Below are 25631 nucleotides of genomic sequence, written 5' to 3' on the forward strand. Positions count from 1 at the left end.
AGGTATTTATAGCCTGAGCGTGAGGCGGCAAGGACACGCGCTTTTATTTCGGAAGTGATAATTCCAATTCCGGGTGGGTGAGCCCAGGAGGACCCAGCGTCCCCTCCCCTTCTCTACTCTCACTACCAGGGCCCTGGGGACCGCCCCTGCTACCACTCAGCCCACCTAGAAACGGCCCCCTTCTTAGTCCCAAGTGTGTGGGCCAAACCAGTTTTCAGACGTCAAACTGGGCACCACCAACCAACCTCCAAGACCCCGCACACGGCAGGCGTTTAGAACTCCATTCTCAGTCCTGGATCCGCCTGCAATGCGGGAGACCTGGGCTCGATCCCTGGGTTGGGAAGATCCCCTGGAGAAGGGAAAGGCTACCCACTCCAGTATTCTGACCTGGAGAATTCCATGGATTGTATAGCCCATGAGATCGCAAAGAGTCGGACAAGACTGAGCGACTTTCACTCTCGGTCCCGGAATAGGAAGCGCGGCTCGGTGCTGACCTCTAATGGACGAGGCTGGTAGTGCGGGACGACGGCAGTGCCTGAGCCGCCCGGGCCTGAGGGGCCACCGGCGTTTCCATCTCCTCCCCTCCCAACTCTGCTCCGCCCGGTCGAGAAGGAAGCCCTGAAACTGGCTCCTCGGCGCGTCTTTGCTCCATCCCTGGGGCTCCAGGATCGTGCCCGGCAAGCCAGGAACCTGCGGCAAAGATGCCTCCCTGGGTGTAGGCGTGGAGTTCATTCGGCACACCTTGTCCACGCCCCGCCCACTGTGGGCACAGGGCCCAGGCACGTAGCTGATGTCTATCTGGTCGTCAAATATTTGTGGCGTACCTGCCAGGCCAGAGAGAAGAGGCCACGGCCCTGCCCTCCTGGGGCTCCCGGGTCAGTCCTGGGGGCCTGACTGTACCTGTGCAAGGCAGCATGAATAAGGGGACTACGGGACACACCGGCTGTGAAAGCGCAGAGGATCGGGGCGGGGGTGGGGGTCGGGCAGGTTCGTGGAGGAGGCGAGAACCTGAAAGAGAAGCAGATGTTAGCTCGGCAGAGAAGCCGAGAAAGGCATTCCAGGTAAAGGGTCTGCGAAGGCAGAGGGCAGGCGGCAGAGGTAGTGCAGAGCACGAGAGAACTGCCCCTGGGCTGGAGGGTGGGGCGAGGCGGTTGCTGGCCAATCGGGATCGGCCGTGTTGGGCTCTCCGGCAGCCTGGATTGGGTCTCTAGATATCCCAGGGGAGGGGGCTGCGGCTCCATCCCCGCCCCCAATCGCGGGCAGGTTGCAGCGCCCCCTGGGAGCCGGGCTAGGGTCTCAGCTGGTTGGTTCCTCCTAGGGCTTCTCCAGGCTGCGATACTTCTTACGCAACACGGACACCGGGTCTTTGAAGAGCACTGGGTCTAGACGGAGGCGCGAGGACACGAGGGGCATGTGGCCGAACCCTGCGGCCATCTGGTTGATGCAGTCCTGGGCGGCCGGCCGAGGCTCCGATCTGAGCCGCGGACTCCCAGGCACCTAAGAGGGGGGGCGGAGAATGCGCTGGGGAGGGGTGGCTTCTCTTACTTGGAACCCCGCCCTGCCGCCCCTCCCCCCCGCCCGTCCCGTGCAGCACAAAGGATTTGGGTTAGACAGAGCGTGGCTTCCCTAGCCAGGGCCCTCCCAGTGCCGACCACGCCCATGGGTCCTCACCAGTGGAGGTTTGGCCTCCTGATGCCACGGCCCATAGGGCACCTTGATAGGCGGCAACTTGGTGACGGCTGCTACTAGAAAGTTCATCAGGACATCCACGCAGGGGGGTGACTCATCTGCCAGGGTCCTCAGAGCCTTGGGCAGGGAGTGGGTGAAGAGGGTGTGGTAATACCTGGGTGAGAGGAGAGGAACAGGAGAGGGTGCAGCCCCATTCCCCCCCAAGGCCGAATTCTTCTCCCTCCTGGCCTCACTCTCCCATTGATTCCAATTCCTAAGCTTCCTGTGAAAGTCCTGCACCCTTTTCTGAGCCCTGGCCGCCTCCAGGAGCTCCCATCCCGTGTATGCTCTGCTCTCCACTACTCTGTGCCCTGTGGCTTCTCTGCAGCCAATAGTGAAATGAAATGCAAAAGAGAAAAGAAATGCAAAACGGCAAAATGGTTGTCTGAGGAGGCCTTACAAATAGCTGAGAAAAAAGAGAAGCTAAAAGCACAGGAGAAAGGGGAAACTATACCCATCTTGAATGCAGAGTTCCAAAGAATAGCAAGGAGAGATAAGAAAGACTTCCTCAGTGATCAGTGCAAAGAAATAGAGAAAACAATAGAATGGGAAAGGGTAGAGATCTCTTCAAGAAAATTAGAGATACCAAGGGAACATTTCATGCAAAGATGGCCACAATAAAGGACAGAAATGGTATGGACCTAACAGAAACAGAAGGTATTAAGAAAAGGTGGCAAGAATATACAGCAGAACTATACAAAAAAGATTTTAACGACCCAGATGACCATGATGGTGTGATCACTCACCTAAAGCCAGACATCCTGGGGTCCAAAGTGAAGTTGGGCTTAGGAATCATCACTATGAACAAAGCTAGTGGAGGTGATGGAATTCCAATTGAGCTATTTCAAATCCTAAAAGATGATGCTGTGAAAGTGCTGCACTCAATATGCCAGCAAATTTGGAAAACTCAGCAGTGGCCACAGGACTGGAAAAGGGCAGTTTTCATTCCAATCCCAAAGAAAGGCAATGCCAAAGAATGTTCAAACTACCGCACAATTGCACTCATCTCATACACTAGCAAAGTAATGCCTCAAATTCTCCAAGCCAGGTTTCAAATTTCCAGATGTTCAAACTAGATTTAGAAAAGGCAGAGGAACCAGAGATCAAATTGCCAACATCCATTGGATCATAGAAAAAGCAAGAGAGTTACAGAAAAACATCTACTTCTGCTTTATTGACTATGTTAAAGACTTTGACTGTGTGGATCACAACAAACTGTGGAAAATTCTGAAAAAGATGGGAATACCAGACCACCTGACCTGCCTCTTGAGAAACCTCAGGAGGTTTCCAGGTCAAGAAGCAATAGTTAGAACTGGACATGGAACAACAGATTGGTTCCAAATTGGGAAAGGAGTATGTCGAGGCTGTATATTGTTACCCTGCTTATTTAACTTATATGCAGAGTACTTCATGCAAAATGCCAGGCTGGAAGAAGCACAAGCTGGAATCAAGATTGCCGGGAGAAATATCAATAACCTTAGATATGCAGATGACACTACCCTTATGGCAGAAAGCAAAGAAGAACTAAAGGGCCTCTTGAAAGTGAAAGAGGAGAGTGAAAAAGCTGGCTTAAAACTCAACATTCAGAAAACAGAGATCATGGCATCCAGTCCCATCACTTCATGGCAAATAGATGGGGAAACAATGGAAACAGTGAGAGACTATTTTCCTTGGCTCCAAAATCACTGCAGATGGTGACTGCAGCCATGAAATTGAAAGGTGCTTTCTCCTTGGAAGAAAACTTATGACCAACCTAGACAGCATATTAAAAAGCAGAGACATTACTTTGCCAACAAAGGTCCATCCAGTTGAAGCTATGGTTTTTCCAGTAGTCATGTATGGATGTGAGAGTTGGACTATAAAGAAAGCTGAGCACCAAAGAATTGATGCTTTTGAACTCTGGTATTGGAGAAGACTCTTGAGAGTCCCTTGGACTGCAAGGAGATCCAACCAGTCCATCCTAAAGGAAATCAGGCCTGAATATTCATTGGAAGGACTGATGTTGAAGCTGAAACTCCAATACTTAGGCCACCTGATGTGAAGAACTGACTCACTGGAAAAGACCCTGATGCTGGGAAAGATTGAAGGCAGTAGGAGAAGGGGACGACAGATGATGAGATGGTTGGATGGCATCACCGACTCAATGGACATGAGTTTGAGCAAACTTTGGGAGATGGTGATGGACAGAGAAGCCTGCTGTGCTGCAGTCCATGGGGTCACAAAGAGTCGGACATGACTGAGCGACTGAACCGACTGAACTCTCCTCTCCCTTAGGCTCCTTGGGGGCCCTCACCTGGGCTCTGAGTCTGAATTCAGGCAGGAGGAAAGGATCAGCTGGATCCCAGGCCTTCAAAGGTGGAAGCCCAAAGAGTAGCTTCAGGGAGGCTGTGGATTTACCACACCTCCCCCAAATCCAAACCCTGTCCATGGCCTCTGCATGGCTCTACTTAAAATACCACTAGCTGCCTTTGGTTGACTCTCTGTGTGCGAAGGACGTCATGTACTTTTCTTAGGTGATGGTCACACCAGCCCTGTGAGGTGAATACACTTACAAATGAGGAAACTGAACCTCAAGAGAGGTGGGGAGACTTGCCCATCACAGCACTGGGAAGTGGCCTTGAACCTGGATCTCGGGGCGATATGCTGGCTGTATGTGTCCACTCCCATACCACCCTGCTCCTGGTTCAAAGAGGGGGGTCTCTGTGGCCCTCTGAGTCCAGTGCCCGCGTTACCATCGGTACCTGTGGTAGAAGGCAGCTGAGGTGAGAACCATGGAGAATTCATTGGCCCTCTCTCCGGTGTAGCCCCAGCCCCCCTGGGTCTCATCCCAGAAGTGGCTCCATGTGAGAAAGCCGACCATCCGCTCCGGGAAGCTCTGCCATACCATGAAAGCGAAGTCCACCTGGGGAGATATTTAAGTGAGGTGTGAGGAAGGACTTTCTGCTGAGCCAGGAACATCGGAGACACGGAGTCAAGGCCAGCCCGGCTGAGGGGACTCGGGGGAGAGGAGATGGCAGCCTGAAAATGCCCGGGGATTGCTTAGGAACTCCCCAACTGGGAAATAGAAACAGTGCTTTTGCAGCTGGAAACTGAAAATGTTTTCAGAGAGTCTGTGAAGTGAAAGTCGCTCAGTTGTGTCCGATCCTTTGCAACCCCATGGACTTAGCCCGCCAGGCTCCTCTGTCCATGGAATTCTCCAGGCAAGAATACTGGAGTGGGTAGCCATTCCCTTCTCCAGGAGATCTTCCTGAGCCAGGGCTTGAACCGGGGTCTCCTGCATTGCAGGCAGATTCTTTACCATTTGAGCCACCAGGGAAGACCAAAGAATCTGTGGAAAGCTTCTGTTAGATTTCTAAGGAGGAGGCTGATGGCTCACCTGGGTGATTTCTAAAGCAGGAGGCTAGACCTCTTGATCTTTGATCATCCCAGCTCCCGGACTCTGAGGGGCTGCCAGGACCCACACAGGGGTCCTCTTGGGGGGTACTCACCTCACTTGTGGAAAGACTGCTGTGGGCGTCCAGGCTCAGGATGGCATCGGTGCTGATGGCGCTGTACGGGAGGAAGCGGTCACTGGCCTGCAGGGGGACGGGGTGGAGGGCAACTCAGCTGTGGGACCCCTCCCCAGGCTCCCATGGTGAGAATCTGAAAATCTGCTAAGCAGGATCCCCCCCGCCCCGCCACCCCCCGCAGGCATGGTGTAAAAAGAAGAGCCATGAAAACAAGTCTGCAAGGAACTCGGACCCAAGGACCTCGCTTTCCCTCTGTGGATTTCAGTTCGCCCTTTGATTAAATGGGGCCATTGGTGTCTAGGTTCCTTCCAGGTTTGACATTTCAGGATTCCTCTAGTGTCACATCAGATGCCCACCTCAACCCTGGAAGGGGTTGTTAAACATCCTTTGTTTCAAAGAGACAGGTTCGGAGAGATGGGCTTGCCCAGGATGGCACAGTGAGCGGTTGTGTCACACCATCCCAGATTCTCAGAAGCCACCTGCACCATCCCCACCCCCGCCCCAAATGCTGCCACCTGCCCAAGTTTCCCCTCTCTCCCTTACCTGAGACAGCAAGGTAGTCCCTCTGCCTTCCCTCATCACACAAAACCTGGTTCTCTGGTGGTACAATTCACAAGGACGGAAGAGAATCATTTCTATTAGGCCTGCAGCTGAAACCCACGGTCTGATTTCTCCAGGCCCAACTTGAAGTCCAGCTGTGGCTCAGGCCCAAGTCAACCCTGCTGTGTGTGTGTTCCCCAGATCCCAGCCTTCTGCCCTTCCTGTGCCCCTCCCCATCCTCACCTTCCTGTGCCCATCAAGGACTGTCAAGGGCACTGCTGTCTCAGGCCACCTGGGTGGGGGTGGCTTCTTACTGCTCCAGAGAACCAAGATCTAGAAGGAAAGACGGGGGAGGATGTCCTGAAGTCTGGGGCAGAAGGTGGTGGTGGAGGTGTCCCAGGAGTACTCTTTCTCAGGGTGGAAAAAGTTTAGGGGAGCCACTGTTGTATGTGACTTTGGAAGGAATTTAGTTGGATCCAAGGTGCATTTATGGCTGCCCTGTTTTTGCCTCTGGGCTTCTGGAAGGCATGAAGTCCAGTAACACACACGCTACCTGTAGCGTTAGAGCTCAGGTCACACCTACCCTGGACCCTGACCCCATCCCCATCTTTTCTCGAAGGTTTTAATTCTCTTCCTCTTGCTCTTTTATCATTCCCAGCCCAGCTCAAGTGTCCCATCTTTGAAGCTGCTCCATCTGTGCTCTGGCTGAACAAACTGCTTATTTCCTTTCCAAGTACTCTCGAGAGCCTATCTGGTTTCTCTGGAAGTGACATTTGACAGTCTGTGTGCTGGGAGATGCTAACTAAATATGAATCTGGGGCAGACTCCTTTCCTGCTTTTTCTCTGCATCCTCAGCATCAAGCCCAGGGTGCTCAGAAAATGCCGGATGAGCAAATGAATGCATGTACGTTTACTTCAACCTCCCAAGAGGTGCCTGTTTTTCAGGGGGCTTCATCAGTTTCCATGAGGGAAGAGGGGATGGAGGTGGGGGAAAGGACCTAGGGAGGAACTTGGAACTGAAAGAGGAAGGCAGCAATGGTACTTGAAAATCCTTCCCATGGCTCTCCCACAATGTGTGGTTATCCTTGGTGTCCAGATGTCTTCAAGGGCCCCGCCCTGTTCCTTGCCCCAACTCTGTATCCAAGCACCCCAGCTGGCAAGGGGACTGACCTGGGCACAGTGCTGGGCGCCTGCCACCGCCTGGATGAGCTTCAGGGGAGGCTGGCCTAGAGCCCCCACCCAAATCAGGGCACTGAACCTGCCCAGAGGACGAGAGCCTGGAGGAATGAGACACAGGCTGTTAGTGTGGGAGGGAACAGAACCCCCTGGAGAATGACCTGAGCTGGGAACCTGGGGAGCCGGGAGGGGTGGGGGATTTGGAGAGGGGTTTGGTAGGACCTTAGGGCTGAGGCTGGGGCAGACTTGGGGCGAGTTGATGAGGGGACTTCAAGTTGTCCCATCCCTAGGGCACTCACCCTGTTGTAGGTGGTAGAAAGGGAAGTCTGAGGGGCTTGTGGAGAAAGTGGACAGGGCCAGGAGTGCCCCTGGGGGGCTGTTCCACAGCAGCGAGGGGTGAGCAGATGCTCCAGAGACTCGGTCCTGAATAATCTGGGAAAGGAGAGAAGGCTGGGCAGAGGGCGTGGCTAGTGTGGTGGTGGGCGGGGCCTGAGGAAGCGAGGACCCGGTGCAGCCCCACACCTCCCCCTCCAGGAATCGGGGAAGGCAGCATCGGCATCACCAGATGTCTGGGGACAGCAGGGTTCAGAGTCCAGAGTAGGGGTCACTGCCTGATGCTGTCTGCACTCGTGGCAGACACCACGAACAGGCCATGACGTTCTTTCCGGAACCAGAATCCCTCCCAACACAAGCCCCAGGCAACCAGCGCCCATCAGCTGGAGCTGTCGGATGCTTAGCAATCTGTTTGCTACAGATGTCGCTCTAGAGAGGGGGAAACTGGGCCAAGACCGGAGAAGGAGCTCATTCAAGAGCTCGGAGCCAAGTCTCAGATTCTTCCCAGAAGCATCTTCAAAGGGGACGCCTAAGCACCAGGGCAGAGGAGGTGTTAGAAGAGAGGGGCATGGCGAGGGGACAGGGATGGGGTGGAGCCAGGCATCCGAGCCCCCCTCGGGTGAGTCCCCCTCACCTCCAGAGTGGTGTGGATGACTTTCTCCACGGAGGAGAAGTACGCATCCCACAGAAACTGGGCCTGCTGACGCAGGGCAAGGACCCGTGTGAGGGGCATCTCCTGGAGGGCAGCCAGGACCTGGGGCCAGAGGGAGAAAAGAAAGAGGCATGCGGCCCTGGCAGGCTCTGACTCACCTGGTGTGGGGACAACCTAGGGTGGGGGTCTGGAACCAGAAGTCGGCTCCCTGTGGTTCTCTACATGGGTTGGCAGCTGTCATCCTTGGCAAAATCCCAGGTAATTTAGCAATCAAGTGTTCAAGGGTCACACAGAGCTGGGTTTAAATCCCACTTAGTAACTGTGTGACTGTGGACAAAGCACTTAACCTCTTTGAGTCTGTTTCCTCATCTGTAAAGTGGACAGATAGTACTGGCCTCATAGGGTGGTTGCAAGGATTAAATTAGCTGATATATATTAAGTGTTTAGCACATTGTAGAGGCTCAGTGAAAGGAAGCTATTCCTGTTAGCTTCTTGCCCTGTTCTCCACTTCTCAGGAGATTCGAGGCTTACGTTTCTATTTTTCAGAGATGGGCAAAGTTAGTTTCATCAGACGGGAAAATCACTGAGCATTTTGCTTTCCCACTCCAAGCTCCATGTAGGCGCTCAGATTTTGGATTTTTGTGTGACTTTTCCTTAAGCTAAGTACTTAAGCAGTCATGGACCGGTGGGATTGGGCCCATGGAAATCATCTAGTCTAACTTATCCCATTGTACAGATGGGGGAACTGAGGCTGAAAGAGGCTGAGGACTTGCTCTCAGAACCCCAGAGGCTTAGGGCTGGGGGGTAAAGTCATCAATATACATAAATGGAGGATAGGAGTGAGGGCTAGGATCCCAGGGTCCCCCCATGTCCCGAGTCCAGTCCCCACCCCACGGGCAGGGCCCTGAGCTACCTGAAGTGGGAGCCTCTCGTCAGCTACAACGGCCGCCTTGGTCCAATCGATGACTTCTGAGAAGGGCAGCTCCCAGCGAGGGCTGAGAAGCACAGGAATGCAGCCAGCCTGGGGGGTAGGGGGGTCACTGGGGAGCCCAGTCCCACCCTGCACACACTCACCCCTCCTCTCTGCTGCACTGGGGGCAAGGGGTAAAGAAGATAGAAAAGTGGGATTTTTTCTGGGGATGGGGTGTTATTTTGCACGGGGTGTAGTGAATATGGCTGGAGACACACCTGAGTCTCAGAGTAAAGGAGTGGGCAGCTCACCACCCCTTCCCATTGGTTTGGGCTTAGACTACCCTTCCAGTTCAGGAGTGTGGGGGGAGATGGCTGGGGGGTGCCCCCATCAGGGTTGTACCTGCAGGGCTTGAAGGAAGTGCAAAGCATCAGGATCGCGGCCAGGGATGAGGCAGAAGGTGGCGTTGGGTAGCGTCGCCCTGGGGTGGGTCCTGAAGAGGCACAGGAAGAGGTCCTGCACATAGAAAGCCTAAGACAGCTGCCCCCACCCAGCTCCCTGGATGCCCCCCCAGCTCTCCACACTAACACTCCCAAATTCACAGTGTGCAAGCCCACCATCATGTTCCCATATTTTAACATTCTTGCACACGCACAGCCACACACTGTCCCTGTCCCACTGCTAAGGCAGCAGGCAGGAACCCCGAGCTCAAGCTCCGCCGCTGCCCTCAGGATTAGGCACCTCCCTTCTCTTCTCTGGACCATGGTTTGCACATTTGCAAAATGGGAGGCAGCTGAGCTGCTGTTTCCGCTGACTTGGGCACGTACATATGTGTTTGCCCTCCCACCACTCGCCACACGCAGACTTCTGGGCACCCCTCACCTGAGTGGCCTCCATGCCCTGCCCTCCCCCAATCCTCAGAGCCCAGGCCCGTGAAAGGCTCTTCTGTCCGAAGGTGGGCTGGGCCCCCAGCCTGGAACCACACAGGAAGCAGCTGCCCAGAGAGGGCCCTCGCCCAGAGGACAGGCCTCCTCTGTTCCTCCCCCTCCCCTCCCCCCAGGCCCAGGGCCACCCTCAGGCCGCGTGTCTGTAGGGGGCAGGGTAGAAGTCACAGCCTCCTCAGAGCCACTGCCTACCCTGGGACTGCTTGGCCAGGGAAGAAGTGCCATGACCTGGCTACGGGGTGTGTGTGTGTGTGTGTGTGCGCTCGCACGGGTGTGTGTGTGCATGTGTGTGTGCGCACACGCACGCATGGGTGTGCACAAGACTCTGAGCTGCAGGGGTGTGTGTGTGTGTGTGTGTGTGTGCGCGTGCACACGCATGCATGGGTGTGCACAAGACTCCGAGCTGCGGGTGTGTCTGTGTGTGTGGGGGAGTGTTTGTGGTGTGTGTGTGTGCACACACATGCATGGGTGTGTACAGGACTCCGGGCTACGGGGTGTGTGTATATGTGTGTGTGTGTGTGTGCGCATGCACACATGGGTGTGCACAGGACTCCAGGCTATGGGGTGTGTTTGTGGTGTGTGTGTGTGTGCATGTATGTGCGTGTGCGCACGCACGCATGGATGTGCACAGGACTCCAGGCTATGGGGTGTGTTTGTGGTGTGTGTGTGTGTGTGGTGTGTGGTGTGTGTGTGTGGTGTGTGTGTGTATGGTGTGGTGTGTGTGTGTGTGGTGTGTGTGTGGTGTGGTGTGTGTGTGTGTGTGGTGTATGTGTGTGTGGTGTGTGTGTGGTGTGGTGTGTGTGTGTGTGGTGTGGTGTGTGTGTGTGGTGTGGTGTGTGTGTGTGGTGTGGTGTGTGTGTGTGGTGTGGTGTGTGTGTGGTGTGGTGTGGTGTGTGTGTGTGTGTGGTGTGGTGTGTGTGTGTGTGTGTGTGTGTGTGTGGTGTGTGGTGTGTGTGTGTGTGTGTGTGTGGTGTGGTGTGTGTGTGTGGTGTGGTGTGTGTGTGTGTGTGTGGTGTGGTGTGTGTGTGTGGTGTGTGTGTGTGTGGTGTGTGTGTGGTGTGGTGTGTGTGTGTGTGGTGTGGTGTGTGTGTGGTGTGGTATGTGTGTGTGGTGTGTGTATGGTGTGGTGTGTGTGTGTGTGGTGTGGTGTGTGTGTGGTGTGGTGTGGTGTGTGTGTGTGTGTGTGTGGTGTGGTGTGTGTGATGTGTGTGTGGTGTGTGTGGTGTGGTGTGTGTGTGTGTGTGGTGTGTGTGTGTGGTGTGTGTGTGTGTGTGTGTGTGTGTGGTGTGGTGTGTGTGTGTGGTGTGTGTGTGTGTGGTGTGTGTGTGTGTGTGGTGTGGTGTGTGTGTATGTGCAAACATGGGTGTGCACAGGACTCTGGGGCCCATAGGCCTGCTCTGAGTGGGACTGAGGAGTAAGGCCGAGGGGATCCCAGGACCCTTCTCACCTACAGCCTGCCTGGTCCTGAGTCTGAACTTTCAGGAAGCAATCCTAGGAGTAGTTAGCCTCTGGACCAACCTTCCTTGAACAGATGGGGAGACTGAGTCTCAGAGAGCCCGAGGACTGGCTCAGGGTCTCAGAAAAGGGTGGGGGCTCTGCTGGAACTAGAACCAAGGTGTGCTGGCCCCTGACCCTGGGTTATCTGGGCCCCCTGGAGCTGCTGCCCAGGGGTCTCCCAGCGGACCCAGCATTCTTTGTCTGATACTCAGGTGTCCATCAGGCTTCTCCTGGGAGAAGCTGCAAGTTAAAAACAGGACACCCTCCATCTCACTAAAAGCCACAGTAAACCCCTAAAGGACTGAAAACTCCTAAGTTGAAGGCTACAGAGAAACCAGAGCCAGAGAACTTACTGAATAAACTGTACCAGTCAGTCCTCGTTAACCTCCACTGCCCCCTCTGTGTGTTTGCACATCCTTCTTCAGCCTGAAGCACCCTTCCCTGCCTTGCAGCCTGAAGAGCTCCCCTTGCTCTGTCTTAATGTCTAAAGTTCAAATATCACCTCCTCTGGGAAGCCCTCCATGGTCTCTCCAGAGATGGCGCCTTCCTCTGCTCCCACAGCCTCTCCGTGCCCTGAAGTAGTAATGAACTGAGTTAACCTTACCAGAGATCAAATTGCCAACATCCGCTGGATCATCGAAAAAGCAAGAGAGTTCCAGAAAAACATCTATTTCTGCTTTATTGACTATACCAAAGCCTTTGACTGTGTGGATCACAATAAACTGTGGAAAATTCTGAAAGAGATGGGAATACCAGACCACCTGACCTGCCTCTCGAGAAACCTGTATGCAGGTCAGGAAGCAACAGTTAGAACTGGACATGGAACAACAGACTGGTTCCAAAAAGGAAAAGGATTACGTCAGGGCTGTGTGTCACCTTGCTTATTTAACTTATATGCAGAGTACATCATGAGAAACGCTGGGCTGGAAGAAACACAAGCTGGAATCAAGATTGCTGGGAGAAATATCAATAACCTCAGATATGCAGATGACACCACCCTTATGGCAGAAAGTGAAGAGGAACTCAAAAGCCTCTTGATGAAAGTGAAAGAGGAGAGTGAAAAAGTTGGCTTAAAGCTCAACATTCAGAAAACTAAGATCATGGCATCTGGTCCCATCCCTTCATGGGAAATAGATGGGGAAACAGTGAAAACAGTGTCAGACTTTATTTTTTTAGGCTCCAAAATCACTGCAGATGATGACTGCAGCCATGAAATTAAAAGATGCTTACTCCTTGGAAGGGAAGTTATGTCCAACCTAGATAGCATATTCAAAAGCAGAGACATTACTTTGCCAACAAAGGTCCGGCTAGTCAAGGCTATGGTTTTTCCAGTGGTCATGTATGGATGTGAGATTTGGACTGTGAAGAAAGCTGAGCACCAAAGAATTGATGCTTTTGAGCTGTGGTGTTGGAGAAGACTCTTGAGAATCCCTTGGACTGCAAGGATATCCAACCAGTTCATTCTGAAGGAGATCAGCCCTGGGATTTCTTTGGAAGGAATGATGCTAAAGCTGAAACTCCAGTACTTTGGCCACCTCATGCGAAGAGTTGACTCATTGGAAAAGACTCTGATGCTGGGAGGGATTGGGGGCAAGAGGAGAAGGGGACGACAGAGGATGAGATGTCTGGATGGCATCACTGACTCAATGGACGTGAGTCTGAGTGAACTCCGGGAGTTGGTGATGGACAGGGAGGCCTGGCATGCTGCGATTCATGGGGTCACAAAGAGTCGGACATGGCTGAGTGACTGAACTGAACTGAACTGAACCTTCACTGAGCATGTCCTTTGTTCTAAGTGGATTAAGTACTTAGACTCACTTCATTCTCACAGCAGCCCTAGGAGATGAGAGGTATGTGTATGCTCCATTTTACAGATGAGGAAACTGAGACCTAAAGAGGTTGCACAGCTCAGAAGTAGAGGAGCCAGGCAGGCAGCTTGCCCAGCCTCTCTCTGCTTAACAATGTCTGTCATAACCAGGGACTTGTCTGTCTCTCTAATAAGACTGAGCTACTTGAGGGTTGGGGCTGTGCCTCCTTCAGCCAGTATCCCCAGGGCCAAGCAGAGCACCCAGCAGAGAATGGGCGCTCAGTGGTGCTAGACAAATGAAAGCTCAGTGTGCAACAGAGGAGAGACTCAGCACCAATGGGCCAAATGTCTGAAAGGTCAGTTTTGGCACAAATTCTAGTAATGGAGCTGGCTGAGAGTAGTCAGTGAGTGGCCTCGGGAGGTGTCGAGTTCCCTATCAGAGGCTGGTTGAGCACTGCACGGCATGTGTGTGTGTGTGTGTGCACGTGTGTGTGTGTGTGTGTGTTGTAGAAGGGATGTCATGGTGACTGCTGATCATCTGTGACTCTGTAAAGTGTTTGCCATGGACCTGGGGCCTCAGTGCCCAAGACTGCTGATGAGGTGACTCCACCCATGGCCCCAGGCAGGGCCACATTGCAATTTGCAAAGCCCTAGGCTCTGGCCTTTGCAGCCCCTCAACCATAAAAATATTATAAAAATTATATTCGACAACTGTGTTGGTATAAAAATGAACATACGAATATATTAAAGCATTTTCTTCTATTTAAAAGTTCATTTCTTTTTTCCTTCTGATTTTCAAAGAAATGAAAACAGTTTCATGGGCTCCTACAATATCATGGGCCCTAGGCACTGCACCTCCTGGGCACAGTGGCGACAGGGCAGGGGATCTTAAAACGTGCATTAAATTTATATTTAAAAAAAAAGCAGGGAAGAACCTATGCACGTTTATATCCACACAGAGTACTTCAGAAAAGACACAAGAGAGACTAGCAACGGTGTTTGGCTCCAGGAAGGAAAACTGGGTGGCCGGAGGCAGGAATGGCAGGGAGTTATTACTGCACACCCTTCTGTGCCTTTGGGATTCTGTACCATGTGAATGAATCCCCTATTCATAAAAGTAAATAAATAACAATTTAAACTGTTAGAGGCTTATTCCAGAGCAACAGGAGACTGTTCAACGAAGGTGGAAAAATATGGGCTTTGGAGCCAGAAATGTGCGGTTTAATCTCAAGCTCTGCAGCTCGTAAGTGCCAGATCAGAGCAGTGAGGGAGGCCCTGGTGAACCAAGGAGCTTGGCACCAAAGGCCCTTGGCGGGCTCCCTCCACCTCTCTGAGCCTCAGTTTCCTGTTCCCTGAAATGGGGATAGTAACACCTCCCTTGAAAGGTGCTTGAGAGGATTAGCCATGGCTGGCACAGCACCCGCCCCGGAGAGCGGGCTCTCCCCAATGCTCCTTTTCACCCTTCCCCCTACGCCCGGCGGAGTAAATGTGGGCCAGTGGTAGGGCCGTGAATTGCCTCTTTCTCTGGCCAGTACTTGTTTATTCAGGCTACCTTCCGGGGCCGGCCCATGGCTGTGGGCCTCCCTCTCTCTGTCCCTATACTTGACAGCTGTTCAGACAGCTGCCTGTCACTACAGGGAAACTGAGGCTCCAGCTACTCCAGAGATTACAAGTCCTGACGCCTGCAAGTAGGTGGAGACCAAACACAGAACTGCTTGAAGTTCGGGGGACAGTTAGACGCTGCCATGCATGACACCTTGGAAATAAACTTATCAAAAAGGCAACTCAGACGGTGGCCCACAGCAATTAGAAAACCCTGGCCAATTCTGCCAGTTTGGATTCAATCAGTAAACATTTAGTGAGCTCCTACCTACCGTGTGCACTCCCCAAGTTTCAGTTTCTCAAAGTTCAGGCTAAAATACCTTTCAGATTCACCAGTAACCAATAGCATTTAGCAGTCACTAAAGTCAGCTGAAAGAAGAACTTCCTGTAACTAAGAATGGCTAAGTGTCTAATCAGACATAAGGCTGGGCAAGTGAGTGGAGAACCTTGTCACCAAAGGTCAGCTCCATCTGAATTTGGAGCTTGAGGTGCCTGGGGGGATCCCCAGCATTTCAGGTGCGGTCCAGAAGATGCCTGCTAGGGATGGGTCCTGGCAGAAGGGCCATGGGGACTGAGGGACAGGTCTGCTGTTCCTAACCTGGCTGCGGGGCTCCCTGGAGGCCACATGCCTTTGGGAGGTAGAGAGATTCCATTCCCACAAGAGCCCTGTGGCTGAGAGAAGCCCCAGAAGCCCCAGGCAGAGGCAAAAATGGAGCTTGGCCACGTGAAGAATTCCTGGGAGGGAAGTGGAGCTCAGAATAAGCCATGTTGTTCTAGCAAAGAACAGGGAGATATCTGACACAGGGGACAAGAGAAGGATTCTAGAGTGACAGGTTCCAACTCCAGTCTGCCCAGCCAGCCTAGGATATTGCTGGCTTCCTGGGGGTGCAGAGGGATTAGGGTGCTTAGGGGTTAACTGCTTTACCACCTGAGATGTATCACCCCAACCAGCCCAGACAGAGACATTTTTGAATGAGTTCTCCATGTCCCCATGGGTCCCCATGTCCCTTGTATGTATTCAGACACTCTCACTGGTGGGAATGCTTTTGCAGGTCTGACTTTATCCATATTTGCTATAGCCAAAGGCTAGAGGTTAATCCCCAAAATGAGACATAGGAGCAGCTTCCATCTGTGATCATGGCTCAGAGGCATGTCTCAGAATTGATCATAAACTCCTGCTTAAAACCCAGAACTCTAATGCTGAAGGCTTTGGAGCCACGCAATCCTAGATTAAAATACTAGCTGTACTCTTTCTGGCTGGGTGGCCTCAGGGAAGTTATTTAACCTCTCTGGGCTTTAGTGTCTGGTACACCAATACTTAAAAGATATAGATTAGTATTATTTTATGATAATCATTTATAAAAAGTGCTTAGCACATAGTGGGACTTCCCCGGTGGCTCGTAAAGAATCTGCCTGCAAGGCAAGAGACCCGGGTTCAATCCCTGGGTCAGGAAGATCCCCTGGAGAAGGGAATGACTACCCACTCCAGTATTTTTGCCTGCAGAATTCCATGGACAGAGGAGCCTGGTGGGCTACAGTCCATGGGGTTGCCAAGAGTTGGACACAACTGAGTGACTAGCACAAGCACACAGTAAGCACTATAGACTTGTATGTTAACTAAAATGTTAGGGAAGGAAGGATTGGCATAAAAGAAGAGTAAATAGGAGTGAATCACATTTTATGCTTTTAAAGATCCCCAAGAAAATATTCCAAAATCTGCCTTGAACACTTCTTGCAGCAGATTATCATCTTGCTGGTCGTGTTCTCTGTTGTCTAACCCGATTCCCTCCTGCTACAGCTGAGGTCTAAATTTGCCTATCTCAATCCTACCCGGGCTCCTGGGCTCACTCCCACCACAGACCCCTCCCATCCAGCCCCCAAGGGGAGAGGTCCACTTACTGCTTGGGTCCATGGTCCTGCTCACAGCGCTCATCCCAGGGGCAGGCAGAGAAGTTGGTGCCCACCGTACGCCACCCGCCCCTCTCTTCTGCCATGGCTATCAGGGCCACCCCAGGGAGGGGGCTGTGCTGCTGCAGCTGGCCAAGAGCCCCCCCTCGCAAAGGGTGGGCTTCGGGGAGAAGCGGGAGGGCCACGTCAAAGCCGGGCCGGAAGGTGTCCATCGTGGGGCTGGCCTCGGCCACCATCGCCTGTCCCAGCTGGAAGATCCGGAGGCAAGGGGCGGGGTGGAGACTGAGGACCAGATGGTTCTTGCCCCCATCCCACTGCGGGAGCACCGGGTGGCACTCTCCAGCAGGGGTGTCGGGGCTGAGGACGAGGATGAGGAGGCAAGCCTCCGCAGCGCTGGCTGTGTGGTAGCGGGAGCCCTCGATGGAAGTCAGGACCTTGCGCGGAGTCTCAGAGATGGGTCCGACCGCTGGGTACACGAACACCTTGAGGCCACCACCTCTGCACCTCGAGGCATCAAAGCAAGCTCCCTGGTAGCAGCTGCCACCACGGGGGGCTTGAGGAGGTTGAGGGCCATCTTCTAGGAGCTCCCCAGGCTGGGAGAAACTCTGCAGGAGCTCTGCGTCCAGCCAGCGGGGCCAGCCTTTGGGGGCCCCTGCCTGGCGTCTGGCAGGCTCTGCCAGGCGGAGAACTGGGAAGACTCTTAGCAGGATGAGGAGCCAGGAGGCCGACAGGGCCAGCCAGAGGGACTTTCTTCTCCATGACTGCATGTGGCCACCCACAGCCAGAGCTGCAGGAAGCAGAGGAAGCCAGGGGTTCAGAGGGGGCGTCTCTGGGATGGGGATCCACTTTCTAGGTCAGTGCCCTCATTGTACAGATGGGAAGACTGAGGCCTGTGGAGGGCAAGATCCAACAGCAAGTCACAAGTCACAGGCCAGGGACGACCCCGCTCTCTGGCCCTGCCTTCTTGTGGTCCGGACTCTGCTTCCTCGGCCTTTGGACAACCAAGCCAGTTTTTGCCCTTCCCAGCAGGGCCCCCTGCCCCTGGGCGCTGCTCAGGCTGATGCAACCCCTGTGCAGACTGCAAGCCAGTGTCCTTCTGCCCTCCTGGCTGCACACCCTGACCTTAGCCTTGAGGGAGAGGAGGGCGGTCTGCCAGGCCATGGGGGACCTGTCAGGACTCCCACACGAGGCGGTCTGGCCAGGGTGCAGGGCTGGACAGAAGCAGGGCTGGTTTCCCCAATCCTCCCCCTTTCTGAGCAGCCCCTGAGCAGCCCGGCCACCCTGTGTCCACTGGCAAGCACTCCTGGGCTGAGGGCCCTGCGGCTGGAGCTAAAATTAGACCCTACATCCCATGTGGGCTCTCAGGGTCAGCTGAGGGCAAGGCCTGAGTGCAGCCGGTGGCCCCTGCCTGGGGGGCTGGGAGGGCTCTAAGTTCTGGTCTTCTCCCACCCTGCCGCTGTCCCAGTCCAGGCAGCTCAGTCCCTCCTCCCTCCACCTCTAGCAGCTGGTCCTGCACCCTCTGGCTTGGAGCTATCAGGGTGCAGAGCCCGGGGACCCCCTGCCAAGCCCCTGCCCCATGGCTCCCAAGCTCTGCTGTGTCTCGCCTCCCTTCTCAGGGCAGCGTTTGGTCAATCTAGATCTCTTTCCCAGCGGCAGCCTGACTCCTCCCCTGCCAGCTCTGATTGGCTCCTGTCTGGGAGGCAAGCTTTCCACTTAACCCCTTCCAAACCAGTTTTCTGGATTGCTAATAATGATAACCAGCAGGGCCCACAGCTCATGATTGGCCTTGAGCTATTCCAACCTCTATCTCACATCAGCCTTCCAAGGCCAAGGTTTCAGTTCAGTTCCGTTCAGTCGTTCAGTCGTGTCCAGCTCTTTCCGACCCCACGAATTGCAGCACACCAGGCCTCCCTGTCCATCACCAACTCCTGGAGTTCACTCAGACTCACGTCCATTGAGTCAGTGATGCCATCCAGCCATCTCATCCTCTGTCGTCCCCTTCTCCTCTTGCCCCCAATCCCTCCCAGCATCAGAGTCTTTTCCAAGGAGTCAACTCTTTGCATGAGGTGGCCAAAGTACTGGAGTTTCAGCTTTAGCATCATTCCTTCCAAAGAAATCCCAGGGCTGATCTCCTTTAGAACGGACTGGTTGGATCTCCTTGCAGTCCAAGGGACTCTCAAGAGTCTTCTCCAACACCAACAGTTCAAAAGCATCAATTCTTCGGTGCTCAGCCTTCTTCACAGTCCAACTCTCACATCCATACATGACCACTGGAAAAACCATAGCCTTGACTAGACGGACCTTTGTTGGCAAAGTAATGTCTCTGCTTTTGAATACGCTATCTAGGTTGGACATAACTTTCCTTCCAAGGAGTAAGCGTCTTTTAATTTCGTGGCTGCAGTCACCATCTGCAGTGATTTTGGAGCCCCAAAAAAAATAAAGTCTGACACTGTTTCCACTGTTTCCCCATCTATTTCCCATGAAGGGATGAGAATCACTGCCATTTCCTATGGATGAGCAAAATGAAACTCAGAGAGGGGATGGTATCTTCTAAGGAGACCCTGCTAAGGAGTGGCAGGGTGGGATTTGAACCTTGAGCTCCTGACTAGAGTCCTTAGAGCTTCCCACTGGTCACTGTAGCTGGGGGACTTGCTCCTGGCTGGGATACAGGCTCTCCACATTTTAACCCCTTCCATCAACAGATGAGATAATGAGGCATCAAGTGGCTGCGGTGTGGGTGTGTGATAATGGATAAGGTGCTTCCAACTATTCCCAGGATTGGTCTCTCTTCCTTCAGCCCTCCACCCTTACCCTCTGCCAATCCAACTCTAGCTCCAGCTTTTTCAGCACCTTTCCTGACACCTTACACTCAGGCCCATGGGTTAGCCCTTGCCTGGAGCTCTGTCGGAAGGGTCTGTAGTACTGGATCCTTGTTCCAGTCCATATGTGGAGTTCTTCCTGAGGGTGAAGGGCTTCCCTGTGGCTCAGATGGTAAAGAATCTGCCTGCAGTGCAGGAGAGCTGGGTTAGATCCCTGAGAAAGGAAATGGCAGCCCACTCCAGGATTCTTGCCTGGAGAATTCCATGGACAGAGGAGCCACAAACAGTCTGACATGACTGAGTAACCAGCCCTTTCTTTTTCCTGAAGGCTCCATTTCCTGACTCTCCATTAATCCACACCCCACTGAGGGTCCCCCCCAGCCACCCCCTACCTCTCAGTTCTTGGGTCTGTGCTCTGTGGTGGGGAGTCAGGAATGGGTGATGTCACCCATGAGGAGTTACTGAAGTGATAGAAAGACAGACTGGCTTCCAGGAGCTCCAGTCTGACCTGGAGTGGCCTCTGTTTCTATCTCTTACTGGCTGGACAATGTTGGGCCTCTGTCCCTGCTTCTCTAGGGAGGGAGTAATAATATCCATTTTAAGACTATAGCCTAGTTAAAAGCCAGGCCTACCCTATCGGGGGCGGGGGGGGTCCCTGAACAAGTAACAGTCTCCTGGCTTCTTTCTTTTTTTTAATTTAAAAATATTTACTTATTTATTTGACTGCATCAGATCTTGGTTGCAACACATGGGTTCTCTGTTGTGGTGTAGGGTGGCATGAGGGCCAAGTAGTTGCTATGTGGGTTTAGTTGCCACAAGGCAAGTGGGATCCTAGTTCCCCAACAAGGGACTGGCCCCGCTTCCCCCACATTGGAAGGTGGATTCTAAACCCCTGGACTACCAGGGAAGTCCTAGCCTCCTGCCTTCTTGCCTTCCCCTGATCTCAGAAGGCTGCTGACATGATGAGGGAGCCACCACAGGAATGTTAGGGCCTCAGGGGGCAGCCAGCCTGGGGTGGGGCACCATTCACACACTCAAGAATGTCCTCAAAATGGCCCACACAGGGGGGCTCTGGCCTCTTCACACTACAGGGTCAGTCACTAAGGGAGGCGCTGACTTTCCACAGGCATCAGGCTCTCTCCTGCAGCAAGAGAAAGGGGCTGCTGCTGCCTCTCACCTTCCTGCACTAACTCCTCCTCCTCCAGGGACTGGTGCAAAGCTCCCTTCCTACACGAAGCTTCCCTGACTCTTCTCCGGCTGGGTTAGGCTCTCCTTTAGGTTCTCATGCCGCTCCTTCTCCTCTGTGCCTGTACAAACTCATTCATTCATCCACCAAATACTTTTTTTTTTTAACAAAATATATATATTTATTTATTTTGGCTACTTCTGGTCGTAGTCACAGCACACGGGATTTGTGGTGTTTGGTCTCCAGAGAGCACGGGCTCAGTAGTTGCCCCTCGGCATGTGGGATCTTAGTTCTCTGACCAGGGGTTGAATTTGTGTCTGCTGCATTGGAAGGTGGGTTCTTAACCACCGAACTACCAGGGAAGTCCCTCATCCAGCAAACACTTAATAAGTACTAAGTACAGGCTAGGTTTTGTGCCAGGCTCTGGAGATACAATTCTGAAGAACAATAATAGCTAACATTCGTAACATACTTGGTGCCATCTGTGGCTCTAAGTGCCAGCGTATTTGTTTATTTAATCCTCTCCTGAGGGGGCTTTGAGGGAGATACTATTATTATCCCCATTTTCCAGGTGAGGAAATGGACCCAGAGAGCTGAGGTAACTTCCTTTTTTGGGCCTTGCCCCTTGGTATATGGGATCTGAGTTCCCAGATCAGTGACTGAACCCGCGCCTCCTGTGTTGGAAGCAAGGACCTTAACCACTGGACAGCCAGGGAAGCCCCAGCTTAGGTGACCGGACTCAATTTCCACACCTCAGCCTGGACTTAGACCCAGGCTGTCCATTCCTTTCACCTCTGAACCATTCTAGCTCCTGAGTGAGACAAACATTATGCACTCCCTCCCCCGAAATTCACTGTCCTAGGGAAAGAGAGGTCAGCTACCAGGCAATTACAGGATGAGGGAAGGGGACTATGGAAGGGCCCAGAGGGGCTGCCTAACCCACGGGGCCAGAAAAGCTGTCTGAGGCAGTGACGTCACTGTGGTTGCGTGTGTGGGGACAGACAGGAAATGGTAGAAGTGGAGGCAGGGACAGTTTTTTTCTGGGTCACCCCACAAGTCACTCACTCATTCTACAGCTACTTAATGAGCCCCTACTCTGGGCCAGGCAGGCCCTCAGGGAGTGAACCAAGCAAACAGAATCTTGCTCTGGTGGAGTTTGCTTTCCTGAGAGGGAAAATCAGCAATAAACAAAACAGACAAGTAACATACCCCATGAGATAGTTGGCAATAGTGGTCTGGAGAAAGGGAGGGCCTGCACTGTTAAATGTTACAGGCAGGCCTCCATGGGGCCTTCCCTGGTGGTTCAGTGGCTAAGACTCTGCGCTCCCCATGCAGGGGGCCTGGGTTCAATTCCTGGTCGGGGAACTAGATTTCACATGCCGCAACTAAAGTGTTCCCATGTCGCAAGTAAGAGATTCCATGTGCCGCAAGTGAGGTGTGATGGAGTCAAATATATACATATTTAAAAAAAAAAGAAAAAGCAGGAAAAGCTGAGCTTTGAGGTGAGGGAGTAAGTGGAAGGTGTTTCTAGGGGAAGGTCATCCCCGCCCGGGCGCAGGTTCTGGGTGGGGACTCTGCCTGCCGTATGCCTGGTCTGACCTTGTTTTCCCAGCACCACTGAGACTCTGGTAAGAGGCTGATTTGGCAGCAGAGACAGAAGCAGGGAGACCCGTGGGGCCAGGTGAGTCAGGTGGGTGAGCTGTGATGGTGGTTTGGACCAGGGTGACATGGATGAAAGGAATAAGAAGCAGTTAGATCCTGGATCTATTTTGAGCCAGGGCAAAACAACAAATGTGCTGATGGATCGGATGTGAGGTTTGGCCTGAGCCTGAGCCGCAGGCAGGATGGAGCTGCTGTCAACTGAGATGAACTGAGTGGGGAGCCGATTAGGGGGAGAAGGTCAGGATTTCAGTTCTGAGGCTAGGAGTCATATCACATTCATCTTTCTCATCCCCAGCATTAGTATAATAAATGGCCAACACATGCTTGTTGAATGAGTGAATGAATGGATGATGGACAACGTTGGGAGGGTAGGAGGCCAAAGCCAGCTGGTCAGGGGTTTGTGGGGATATGGATCCTGTTCCAGCTCCCCTGGCCCCAGCCCTGGGCACACTGGCTCGTGCCCACACCCACACTTGCATCCGCACACAAGGCCTCTCCTACTTCCATCTCTGCAGCGGGGCTCTCAGGCCAGCTGGGGCCTGGACTTGTCCAGAAGCAAATCACACAGTTGCTCTGGGGCTTGGATGGAGGAAGAGAAAGCAGGGCATCCTGCCAGGCAGGACTGCCCTGGGCTCATCCTAAAAATATACCTCTGGGCTCTGCCAAGTGCTCTGGGGCCTCCATCAGGCTCTTCAGGGTTCATAGAAGCTTCCAGGGGTTCCAGTCCCGTACCTGGGCTCTGATCAGTGGGAGAGAAGTCACACTTCAGGGAGAAGGGCGTGGGAGAGGGCAGGAAGGAGTGGAGAGCAGTGAATAGGAGGAGGAAGACAAGCAAGGAGAGGAGGACAGAGGCCTGGGGTCTGGCTCCTGCCTGGAAGCTTCTGGGAGGAGGCAGAAGTCTTGTTTTCTGTAGGGTAAGTTTGTAGCAGGCCTTTTATTCGGATTTGGGGACAAGGAGGTGCTCTCGCTGGCATCCGGGAGCTCTGAGCGCTACTGTGTTGGTTTCATTTCTATAGTGGCATCACGCTGCCTGGGGGCTGCCTAAGCATGGGGTTTCTTCTTACCTGAGGTGCCAGGGGTCACATTGGCCAAGGTGCCCAGGTAGAAAATGGGCACTAACATCTTTGTATTTGATTTGAAGTGTTCCCTCTTTGCACCCTGAGTCTGCCTCCCTCCAGGCCTTCCTTCTCTGGGTTGGGCTGAAATTTTCAGAAAGATTATATCTAGTCTCCCAGGGGAGAGGGGCTTGGCACCCTGTAGAGTGCTGTGGTCAAGAGTACTGAGCAAGCTTGTGTTTCTATGCAAGCGGCTTCATCTCTCTGTGCTTCTGCTTCTTCATCATAAAATGCTGCTAATACCTCCTTCCTCAAAGGCTTGCTGGGAAGAGAATTAGATGAGATCATGAATGTTTGGCATTCAGAACACCATGCCTGACCCTCAGGCACCCAACAAATGAAGTCCTCTGTTCACACTCAGGTCCCAGGGCAGGGAGATGATTTGCACAAAAGATATCCAAGCTGTCCATCTGGGTAGATTGTGGCCAGGATTTGGGTTTTCCTTCCCTCCCCTGTGTTTTTCCTCCTGCAAGCCCATCTCTGTTCCAGAAGAAAGACACTTGGAGCTATCACCGTGGAAACCCATCTGCCGCTTCTTATCTGCTGGTGTTTTTTCCTCCTGCTTGGAACCATCTGGGTGTCTCACTGCAGTATTAACAGGAGCGGGGGCTGAAGGCTTTGGAAGGCTCTGGGGTCTCAGCTTTCACTTGCTGGAGCACAGATAACCCCAAACCGTGGTGAAGACTTACAGGGCCCTGCAGTATTGATCCAGTTCCTGCTAAAATGTGTCTGTCCCACTAAGCCCACAGCAGATAATTCATACCTGGGCGAGGGCCAGGGGAGCAGCCCAAGGGACTCTGGGAGGGGAGTTGGGAAAAGCAGGTCTGCCCTCTGCTTCTCCCCCAGGCATGCCTTGTGACCTTGGACAAGTCACACCCTTTCTTCCTGGGCCTTCAATTTCTCACCATCAGCCTAATATAGTAGCAGGACTAGGCTTTCCAGAGCAACAAGATCTGGAATTCTCAGTCAGAAGTAATCTTAATATAGGTTGCAGGTCAGTCCTTCCCTTTCCCATCCTGTCAACACTTGACTTTATTAAGGAAGAGTGTACGAACTTGGAAGTGAGGCAATGGGGATAGTGCTTGACCTTCATCTGTCCACTGGGGCATCATCTAGCAGCCCTGAGGGTCACGTGACTCCCTATGTATTAGGGTCCAGATGTTTTATAAGCCTGAGACTAAGATGCTAACTTACAGAAAACAGATAAGATAGAAAGGACTTCTGTCCAATGGCGATACAAATGATTTCTGACCAGCAGCGATCACCCCAAAGGTTACAGTCATGTGCTGTAGGGTGGCAGTCCCCAACCTTTTTGGCACCAGGGACCAGTTTCATGGAAGACAATTTTTCCATGGACCAGGATGGTGGGCATGGTTTGGGGTGATTCAAGTGCCTTGCATTTATTGTGCACTTTATTTTTAAACTTTTGTTTTGGGGTATGGGCTTTCCCGGTGGCTCAGTGGTGAAGAGTCCGCCTGCCAACACAGGAGATGGGTTTGAGCCGTGGGTCGGGAAGATCCTCTGGAGCAGGAAACGGCAACCCACTCCAGTATTTTTGCCTGGGAAATCCCATGGACAGAGGAGCCTCATGGGCTACAGTCCTTGGGTTAATGACAACAACAATTGTAGATAGCTGATTAACGATGCTGGGATAGTTTCAGATGAACAGCAAAGGGACTCAGCCATACATACACATGTATCCACTCTCCAAACTCCCCTCCCATCCAGACTTACTGTGCACTTTGTCTTCAATCTCATGCTGCCACTGATCTGACAAGGAGGTACCATCCTCGGCCTGGAGGCTGGGGACCTCTGCTGTAGGGCATTTGCCAGCTGGGACTCTGACTAGCAATCTTCTTTCAGCCTTCTCTGTGCTTTGCTGATCAATGAGCCCTCTGAACCAGGGGCTTCCCAGATGGTGCTAGTGGTAAAGAAGCCGCTTGCCAATGCAGGAGACAAGAGACGTGGGTTCAATCTCTGGTCAGGAAGATCCCCTGGAGGAGGGCATGGCAACCCACTCCAGTAGTCTGACTGAAGGATTCCACGGACAGAGGAGTCTGGAGGGCTACAGTCCATAGGGGTTGCAAAGAGTCTAACACTACCGAAGTGGATTAGCACGCACCACTCTGAGCCAGCTTTGTCATCCAGAGAGATTCCTCATGAATGAGTGAAATACAACTTTGACAGGTGCTCATGATGCATTTTCTAAAAACATATTTACATACGGCTGTGCTGGGTCTTTG

General features: G+C 52.9%; 1 protein-coding gene across 5 annotated transcripts; it reads right to left on the minus strand.

Moving 5' to 3' along the window:
- Positions 1-20: 20 nt before the first annotated feature.
- On the minus strand, positions 21-18359 carry EXTL1 (exostosin like glycosyltransferase 1). 5 transcript variants are annotated; one of them, XR_009731490.1, is made up of 13 exons: positions 16598-18351; positions 9251-9341; positions 8852-8959; positions 7921-8040; positions 7253-7385; positions 6948-7054; positions 6021-6110; positions 5781-5834; positions 5217-5303; positions 4470-4630; positions 1672-1843; positions 825-1497; positions 21-709 (listed from the first exon to the last, which is right to left on the minus strand). XR_009731490.1 is itself a non-coding variant. In XM_061392756.1 (12 exons), the coding sequence occupies exons 1-12, from the start codon at positions 17371-17373 to the stop codon at positions 1315-1317; spliced, it is 2082 nt and encodes a 693-aa protein (XP_061248740.1). In that variant the 5' UTR covers positions 17374-18351; the 3' UTR covers positions 21-1314. The 5 variants fall into 5 exon arrangements, 3 of the variants coding, with proteins under 3 accessions (XP_061248740.1, XP_061248753.1, XP_061248762.1); XR_009731489.1 differs by having other exon boundaries at positions 21-302; positions 388-1497; XM_061392756.1 differs by having other exon boundaries at positions 21-1497.
- Between the last annotated feature and the right edge of the window lie 7272 nt (positions 18360-25631).

The sequence above is a fragment of the Bos javanicus genome, chromosome 2 (assembly GCF_032452875.1).
Source record: "Bos javanicus breed banteng chromosome 2, ARS-OSU_banteng_1.0, whole genome shotgun sequence".
NCBI classification, from domain to species: Eukaryota; Metazoa; Chordata; class Mammalia; order Artiodactyla; family Bovidae; genus Bos; species Bos javanicus.